General features: G+C 41.4%; 1 protein-coding gene across 1 annotated transcript in view; it reads right to left on the reverse strand.

Annotated features, from left to right (window-relative positions):
* The window catches only part of tec (tec protein tyrosine kinase), a gene marked incomplete at both ends in the record, with an annotated part of 21,066 nt that overhangs the window by 8,696 nt on the left and 2,370 nt on the right, over window positions 1–10,000 (reverse strand). The window contains 2 exons of the mRNA XM_080838286.1: window positions 1–28; window positions 585–701. The exon at window positions 1–28 is cut by the window's left edge and continues 10 nt beyond it. Of these exons, the coding sequence (XP_080694412.1) occupies window positions 1–28; window positions 585–701 (145 nt within the window). The remainder of the gene's footprint in view (window positions 29–584; window positions 702–10,000) is intronic.

Below are 10,000 nucleotides of genomic sequence, written 5' to 3' on the forward strand. Positions count from 1 at the left end.
GGAATGGGAGGTAGTGGTTTTCTTGAAACTGTAAACGGGGAAAGGCACATTTTCAAGAAAAGAGGTGCTGGCCTTGATTTCTGTGTAAGTGATAAGTGGGATGAGTGCGAGTGTGTGTGTGTGTGTGTGTGTGTGTGTGTGTGTCTGTGTGTGTGTGTGTGTGTGTGTGTGTGTGTTCGTGTGTGCGCGTGTGTGTGTGTGTGTGTGTGTGTGTGTGTGTGTGTGTGTGTGTGTGTGTGTGTGTGTGTGTGTGTGTGTGTGTGTGTGTGTGTGTGTGTGTTTGTATGTATGTGTGTGTGTGTGTGTGTGTGTGTGTGTGTGTGTGTGTGTTTGTATGTGTGTGTGTGTGTGTGTGTGTGTGTGTGTGTGTGTGTGTGTGTGTGTGTGTGTGTGTGTCTGACATGTTTCATTACATTACCTTTGGCATTTGTGTGTTGTACTGTATGTCTTCAAATGTGTGTGTCTTTATATATGTTGACATGGGTGGAGTTGTGTTTGTTTGTGTTTGTGTATGAGTGAGAGAAAGAAAGAGAGAGAGAAGACGTGTGTGTGTGTGTGTGTGTGTGTGTGTGTGTCGTACTGACTGTTGTATTCCTCACAGCCTGGTGCCAGTTTCTCAGTCTGCCGACAGCAAAGCCACGTTCCCTCAAGCCAGAAGTAGGGGTGGAACTTCGCCAAAATGAAAGAGTTGTGCTTGATCTCTGAAATAAACACACACACACACACACACACACACACACACACACAAAAACACACACCAGTGTTAATTTAGGCAGCTATTTTAGAATTAGTCTTTAGACGAAAATGCATATTAGTTTAGTCATTTAGTCATTTTTATCCTACTTAGTTTTAGTCTAGTTTTCATTTCGTCTAGTTTTCGTGAGAGGAAAACTCAGAACATTTAAGGCTAGTTTTAGTCACATTTAAAATTCAATCTTTTATCCACATTCAACTCCTTTCCTTCCCTTCTCAGGCCTAGGGACCCCCTGTGTTGTGTCTACAACTGCATAATAGTCAAGCTTGCAGTACTTAAATTGTGGATACAATTAGTCTCTAAGATACAGATCTCCTAGTTTATGCCTATTAAAATAGATTTAGTCATAGATTTTATTTTCAAAGATCCGTTTTCGACACGTCTTAGTCTCGTCTTCGTCATGGGAAAAAGGGTGTTAACGCATAATTTTCGTCATAGTTTTCGTCAACGAAATTAACACTGACACACACACACACACACACACACACACACACACACGCATAGTATATATACATATTCACTTACACAACAAACAGGCTAAGGGCCTGATTTACTAACAGGATTGCGCCCATTTCTGGCATAAAATAGCGGTCGTAAACATAAAACGGTATTTACTAAGGGGGGGCATTTGAGTAGAGTCGCATACTAACGCTTTGGGGGTGTGTACCTGCCAACAGGTGGGATGGCACGAAACGTGGGTGGTAACGTGGGCGTAAAGCGCTATTTAATGGGAGGAGTGCGCCTAATGATGTATTGCGTGGTATTTACTAAACTGCCTGGCTAGTGCACGTCCCTGATTTGCGGGCTAATTCTCTGCCTCATAAAAGCACGTCTTAACCAGGAAGCGCATTTCCATTGAGTCTGAAAACGTTGATATATGTATATAATATAATAAAAAATAATATGGCAGCAGTTATAAGAGCAAGGCGAAGGAAGAAGACAGAGACAGCGCACAGAAATAATTTTTTCAACTCGTATAACACATTTTCAGTTACAGTAAGCAGGATTTTGCTTAAAACAAGCAAATTTGGCTGCCAGTGCATTAAGCAAATTTGGCTTGTTAAGATTTCTTAAAATAAGTAATATTTGCTTGAAATAGGTAAAAATAACCTTACCAAGAAAGCACTAGGTAAGCACAATTTAGCTAGAAACAAGACCAACTAGATTTTTCATCTCAATATAAGAGTAATAACACTAGGGGCCCTATCTTGCACCCAGCGCAATTGACATTGTCACCGACGCATGTATCATTCCTATCTTGCACCCGGCGCACAGCGCGATTTTCCCTCCACACTGTAAATGTTAACATTCAAATTAATTAAATATGATAAGTGAACCAAACTCAGTTTACATCAACCTGTTACGAACACTACTTTTAAATAAGTAAATTGTAATTTGGGGTTGGGAAACATGCTTAACTTGATGTATCCTAGTTAAGTCAAATTAGAAAAAGTTATTTAATGTACCCAGTGTCCTTTGGGCGTTCTCTCAAGCATGCGCAGATCAGCCTAATCTACTTCGCGCGTGAATCCGGAATGTGCCCGCATATGTCGTTTTCATGGATGGTCAACCAGCTAACTCTCAGAGCACACATTTTTAAATTTTCGTTGGCGTGGTTGGATTACTCGTGTAAAGCACACTGATTTGGTAAGTACATATTTTACTCTTTTGTAAACCGTGGAGTTCTGTTGTTGTAGTGTAACTTAGTACTGTGTGTGTGTGTCAATGAAATCATATGCTATCACCTCTAGCAAGCATGCTATTTCACCATGACAGTAGCCTTCATTTTTTTGAACACTTTTGTAAACAAAGTTAAATTACATTATATGGTAGACTACTCCGTTTGGCGAATTTGGCGTTTTTAATTCATAGTCATTATGTTGAGAGACAGGGCTCGTAACTTTTTGGGGCGACGGGAGAGGTTTGTGGCATCCTAGCTAGCTAGACAGTCACAAGCAAGCTTGCACCATGTTTTTACAAAGTCATACTGAGGGGCAGGTGAACGTTAGAAACGCGACGCTTCAGAGACGTTTGAAATGTTTTTTCAATGAGCGCTCGGAAAAATGGGGAACGAAGTGAAGCGGGGATGTGCAACCGGGCGATATAATTTATACCAGGTTCACACTACACGATTTTTCAGTCCTGGGAGCCACTAACAATCGTTTAAGTGTCAACTGATCGCCGACCTGCCGTGTTCATCAATATGGGGGAACTTTTTTTCGCGCAGTATCGAGAGCAGCTAGCCTGGAAAAGACCAGACCGATTCTTCCCAAAATCCTAAGATTATGTTAATGCTCCCAAGACCAGTCTGAGACTGAAAATCGTGTAGTTTGAACTTGGCATGTCGATCAATTATCTATCTATAAAGAAACGTGTGTCTGACTGGCTTGCATATCTCTCTAACCGTTCGTCACACCGACCTAAGATTTCGGACGTGGCTTGCAAACGGCTCAAGGGTGTGCATCGTCCAACTTTTTTAGACCAAAATGCTCAAGTTAAAGGAACCCCACATTACTATACCGGCCACTGGTGATAATTATGGTAATAATTTTGGCGCTATTTCGCGTTTGCATGTGTCTATAGATACACAACGAGCGTGATGTCACTACGGGCACTACAATAGTTTATATTTACATTTTCGACCAGATACTGACATTGGATCGGATAGCTCCCATCCCTAGATATAGTCTAGTTTATCACTGAACTAAAAACTCAATATAGCAATACAGTTTACAAGTGCAGGGCTTACAATCAATGTTTTTTTCACTGTCCTCCATTCAGGCTGAAGCAGATGGTCAACTGTCCACCCCAGTCTCAGCAGGTATTCACCTAATGCCTCCTACACTGAACAATGAATCATTCAATATTTGTATTTGTTTCATGGGTTGGAGTAACTGACACATACATTAATGTCACTACAGATGGATCATGATTAAACCAAATACATTGATAAATGGATCGAGTTCATTAATTCCAATTTATAAATATTGCATGTCTTTGATAAAGTTCTCATATTTTCACAGGAGGTGACCTCGAAATGTACCAAAGAATGATGCTCCGAATTGTGATAGAGGATGACGATATAAGGAAGCTAACCTTAAATGAGAGACCAGATTCCGTTGAGGAACTTAAAACACAGCTGATGGATAAACTGTCATTGCAGTACGACTTCAAACTGCAATATGAAGATCCAGACTTCAATAATGCGCTCTGCAATTTGACTCAAATAACAGATTTGCCTGAAAGAGCTACGCTTAAAGTAATTCGTTTTGTGATTCTTGAGTTGTCCTCCCTGTCTTCACCCACCGAAGAATCAGACTGCAGCACAGTAGACACCGAGATCTTGTCCACTGCTGGATCATCACCTACTCTAAGAAAACAGTGGCCAGAGGTCTTCGACATACCCAAGTTCTCAGTGGAGGTAGGGTGCAGGCTGAGACAGGCAGACCTTTCATTCTTGAAAGACGGTCTCCCAATGACGCCATCCCGAGATATGAAACATGACATACTTGAGAAGCTTGCCGAAACTATATACACTTTCAAGGCTTACCCTGACGATGACGACTTCAGCAGTGTTGCAAAATCACTGATTGGCACTCACCCCAGCCTCACTGAACCTGGTCCCGGGCCAGGATGGTATGGCTGGAAGAACAGCCTAAAATTCAAGATGGCTAACTTCCGTACCAAGCTACGAAAAGTAGGATGTGATGATGTAATGATCAATGGGGGTAAACGAGGTAAACGCAACCCAGAAGGAGAATCTTCAGGCAAGAATGTCAAGCGGCCTAAAAGAGGTGAAGCCAATTATTTGCCTAATTTACCTGACGGACATGATGAAAGAAGTCTTGTAAATGCCAGGAAGATTGTCATAGAGGAAATGAAGAAAAAAAAACCTGATGCCACTCTAGTCTCACAAATGATGGACCAAACATTCCCACTGCGCAGAAGGGAGATAGTGACACAGGAGCCTGCTGTGCAGAGCATGCTTAAACGATGGCCAGCACTTTTCACTGAGAGACAGGTAAACTACTTGTTCATTTTGGCCTGCCTTCCTCCATAACATTTCCAGAAAATCAAATGTCAGTCAGAACATATAAAAACTGTGAGGCCAGAAATCTTACATTTGGTTGACAAAATACATCATCCTCATGAACAAAATAGCTCTTCAATAGCAGTATGTGTACTTATGTTATTTGTTTGATTATATAAGTTGTAATGTTTTATTCACCATAGTTTCATATGTTAAGCTCTTTAATTTGCTACAGTATTGATTGAATGATGGGTCAGCTTAATGTTGCTATCGCTCTCCCTCCTTCCCCTCTTCATTTTTCAGGTTTTTGCTGAGTTTAATCGCATTGCCAGTAAGAACCTTGAAGGACACTTCTTTCAAGCCCTAGACCAACACACCCCACGCTTCATTGAACTTTTCAAGTCCAAAAAAGGAACTACAGGTCAACAACTGACAGACTTAATGCAGCACATAAACTGGGTGGTAAGGATTCTGTTGTGTTTTTCCAAATGTTGAGTAATTTGCACTCCAGCATCATGGGTGGCGGCAATGCACCTTAGGCCTGCATACCAGTCACACTACCTCCTGTACCTCTCTGCTGTGTTGCTGCTGTGCAGAGCAAGCAAGACAGATGTACTCTTTTGTTGACCGTACCAATTATATGTACCCATAAATACACTAATTTAAATAATTTCAACAATTTAATAATGCTTTTTTAAATCTTCACACCACCTATACCAGTTGTGGACTACTCATCCCAACATGTTTTTGTTAAATGTTAACAGGTTTCATTAACAATATGGTAGTTTGCATGTTTTAAGTGAGTGCTTTTTCTGCTCAATGAAATGCATGTGCCGAAGGAATTCATTTGAAATTTAATTGAAATGTTGAGTTTGTAAATCTTTAAAATTAGGTATTTAGATATTGCCAACTATACTAATAAAACTTAAAGCATTGTCTCCAATATAAGTCTGCACAATTAGAGGAAATACATTACATCGACACATATTCCCTTCACCCCTCAAAATGCTAGTTCTTAATGCTAGTTCTTAAGTTCTTAACTTATATCGGTTCTCTGTATTTTTAGTCCCCAGAAGTGACGGCACTTCGGTCTGTTGTCCTCAAAGGCCTTCCTATTCTACTGGGTGACAACTCAAGAGATGTCTACAAGACTTGCTTTGTAAGTAACACATTAAAGAAGAAACAAACACATTGATCTCAATTCATATCATATTCATTATATATTTCATAGCGTTGTCAAATATTTAAAATATAGTTATTTTCAGATGATCAGATTCAGGTGGATTCCGATCTCACTCATAAATGATCAGAATCCTTAGTAAATAAGTTTATAGAACACATTTAATTGAAATTAAGGATATGAATTCTGTCTACATAATTCTGTCTATATAATTAAAATGCAATGTAGCTGAATTTAGGATGTGTTTCCCCCCTAAGAAGATCAGATTCAAAAAGTTGTATGTTCTTCTTTTGCAGGACACAGCGAAAGAGGAAGCACTTGCCTCCGTGACCATTGGGGTGCTGACTGTTCAGCAGCAGGGTCTAAATGCAATGCACCTCCAGCCCATCTCCACTGCCATCGTACTTGAGGGAAGTACTGTCATGGACAATGTTAGAGACTTTCCCCAGGCAGTCTGCCTCATATTTGGGCTCATGTATGCCCTTCACTTGGATTACCCAAAATGCATGGCAAACACACTCAAATTCATTCAAGCAGTCATGCTTGGATTGGGAAACAAAAACCTTCCTCCAAAACTGTTATCGTTGAAAAACAAACTTCTGGCCTAGGCCCATTTATACAGTACACATTTTCCATGCCATTTTTTGGTTGTCCTGAAATTATGTTAGTGTTTGGAAATTATGTTAGTCAAGGGGTAGGAGTGGACATTGATGCGGTTCAGATAGTTTTGGGTTATGTTACTTACGTTGCGTGCGTGTATGCCTGAACAGTGGGCTTTCGGTCTATCGAGAGAGTTGCCGTTGCAGGGACGTGAGTCCTATTAGCTCTCAGTATTGTTTTGACCAGGGGTCTCAGTTGTTAAAGTCGGCTTTTTATTTAATTCGTTGTTTGTGGCCATCATGTCAGATTTATTTGCCTTATTGAAAAGTATTCTTGGTTTATTTTGTTTAATATTCCCATCTTCCATCTATTCTCAAAGTCCTCCTGAGAGTTTCCACCTTGCTCAAAACTGCATATTCTATACATCTACCCTTAAGCGTGCGTGCGTGTGTGTGTGTGTGTGTGTGTGTGTGTGTGTGTGTGTGTGTGTGTAAATGTGGCAACAGTAGAGTGAGTGAGTGAGGTGAGTGAGTGAGTGGCAACAGAAGAGTGAGTGAGTGAGTGAGTGGCAACAGAAGAGTGAGTGAGTGAGTGGCAACAGAAGAGTGAGTGAGTGAGTGAGTGGCAACAGTAGAGTGAGTGAGTGAGTGAGTGGCAACAGTAGAGTGAGTGAGTGAGTGAGTGGCAACAGTAGAGTGAGTGAGTGAGTGAGTGGCAACAGTAGAGTGAGTGAGTGAGTGGCAACAGAAGAGTGAGTGAGTGAGTGAGTGGCAACAGTAGAGTGAGTGAGTGAGTGAGTGGCAACAGTAGAGTGAGTGAGTGAGTGAGTGGCAACAGTAGAGTGAGTGAGTGAAAGGCAAGAGTAGAGTAAGTGAGTAAAAGGCAACCGTAGAAACCAGTAGAGCAATTGAGAATGAACTGTAGACTGTTTTACTAATAATGAAAATTGTCAGTCTGTCAAGAGCAGATGTGTTGTGTAAAATGCATTGTTGAGCATTTAAAAATAAAAAAAATTACACTGAGTTAATCCATTGAGTGATCTCCAGTCATTGTGGTTTTGGGGGTAATTACTGTTAGATAATGTGTTTTTAATTAAAATACTATGTGCTGTTTGAATTTCTATTGTAGAATTGTTTAAGGTCAATAAAGGTAAGTTGACCTATGGATGAGCTGAGCTACACTAAAGAGAATTAAGCTATGACTTGAGTACTGGAAGCTCACAATAAACAAGTTACTGTAATTCAACTATTTAAATTAATTTGAGTACTGCAAACTCAAAATAAACAAGTTACTGTAATCCAATTATTTAGGTTAAATTGAGTACTGCAAACTCAAAATAAACAAGTTACTATAATCCAATTATTTAGGTTAAATTGAGTACTGCACACTAACAATAATGAAGTTACTCAAATCTACTTCATCTAAGTTAACATAAATTACTTTTTGTGAGGCAGCAAGTTTGCATATTTTTTTTAAGTAAAGTCAACTTATTAGATTTTACAGTGCAGAGGCGCGCTTCGAAATGAACTTGCGTCGACATGGGCGGGGGCGGAACAGAGAAGGCGTTTCTCTGGCGCAAGTGGTATTTTGCAGTTTCAAAACAACGCCGTGCGCCGTGCGCCATTGACCAAAAAAAAGCTGGTCTAATGTGAGGCGCAATGTCTAAAGTCTGTAACGCGTATTCAGAACGCTATTTTAAGGGTGCATGTGCTTGCCCGCACAGTATAGGACCTGTAGGCTATACTTTACTTCTGTCGTCTTCACCAGAGATTTACACCAATTGTTTGGCAAGCCATATATAATTACAAGGAAAATAAAGTATTTACCACATGAGGAAATCATTGTGATATCCGTATCCAAGACATTTAAAAACTAGGCATACATCTAGCGTACACAATTGACCCAAATGATTCAGGTTAATTGTAGCTGCGTGACATTTGATTTATTGTATGGCTTTGTTGCATTTATTTAATGCCAGTATTATTATAAATCTTGTAAACTCATCTCTGTGTATGTGGACTTTATTTATGTACCTTGGGTTTGGTCAGCTGGTGCACTGGCTTGGGTGCCGATTTCCATGCCCCCAAATCCCTGCACGCTCTCAGGCGTGAGGGTAGACGTGGCGATGTCCTCTGCTGCCGTCAGATCCTGGGTCGAGGCAGATCCACCTCCCGTGAAGGCACGAGAACGTGTGTTACCATCCAGCTTGGATGTCCCACGTCTCCGGACGTCATTATAGCGTTTTCGGCAACGTTTTCGGGTGCCCCGTTGCAGAAACTATCACGGCAATATCTTGACATGCTTGCTTGACTTTGCTTACTTTTGGAGGGTTTCTCGCATCCCCGTATATCTATCTCCCGGCTTTTTACAAAGCCATACAATAAATCAAATGTCACGCAGCTTCAATTAACCTGAATCATTTGGGTCAATGTGTAGGCTACATGTATGCTTATTTTAAAAATATCTTGGATATGGATTTCACAATGATTTCCTCAAGTGGTAAATACTTTATTTTCCTTGTAATTATATATGGCTTGCCAAAAAATTGGTGTAAATCTCACGTCGGTCTCCTTGGCTGTGAACTTCTCCGGTCTTCCACCAGGTAATTCCGCCATCAAAATAACAAGCCGCTATGAACTATGCGCTTCTCGCTCTTAAAGGGAATGTGAAATGACGCTCCGATTGGTTTATTGCATATTACGCCCAAACCACACCTATGGCTGAGTAACCTCCTTTGGACCAACCCTTTTGACACTTGCGCTGGACGCAAGTGTGTTTTTTCCGCCGTTAAAATAGCAACTGCGCCATAGAGCCGCCCACACAGCTACTTGCGCTTGGCGCCGTCCTACTTGCGTTTCTGATCGGCAAGATAGGGCCCTAGGTTAGAAAAGCATTTTTTGCAGTGCACAGATTGCCCAGCGCAATCTGGTTTGATAAATTCCACGGAAAATGCGCAAAAACACCGTGCGTTAATGTGCGAGCGCAGATTAAGCAGCGGTCGCATGTTAGTAAATCAGGCCCTAAGTTGTGTAAGTGCAATCATAAACAGATTCACACAAGGACAGCACGCAATACATAGGCACATGCACACACACACTCACACACACACGCACGCACAGTGACGTTATTTGTATTGTCTATGTACAAAAGGCTGCTCTCCCAGCTGCATCCAGCAGTGCACCCTGCGGTGTAGGCCACTCACAGTACCTGGGGTCAGCTGATCCCTAGGTTCTGCGGGGGGTCGTAAACCATGGAATGCCACTGTCTATTGGCCACCCCAGAGAAAGTTTCAAGGAAACCCACATAACTCTGTGGACAGTTTCCAGTCCCCCCCTGAGGCATGCCTGAACATGCCGCTCAGCCCCTCTCCCCCTATATAAGCCCGCCCTTCTCTCTGGCCATTTTGTTGGTCAAGAAGCTGGAGAGAGGAGCAGCA

The sequence above is a fragment of the Sprattus sprattus genome (assembly GCF_963457725.1).
Source record: "Sprattus sprattus genome assembly, chromosome: 5".
In the NCBI taxonomy this organism is placed as follows: domain Eukaryota; kingdom Metazoa; phylum Chordata; class Actinopteri; order Clupeiformes; family Clupeidae; genus Sprattus; species Sprattus sprattus.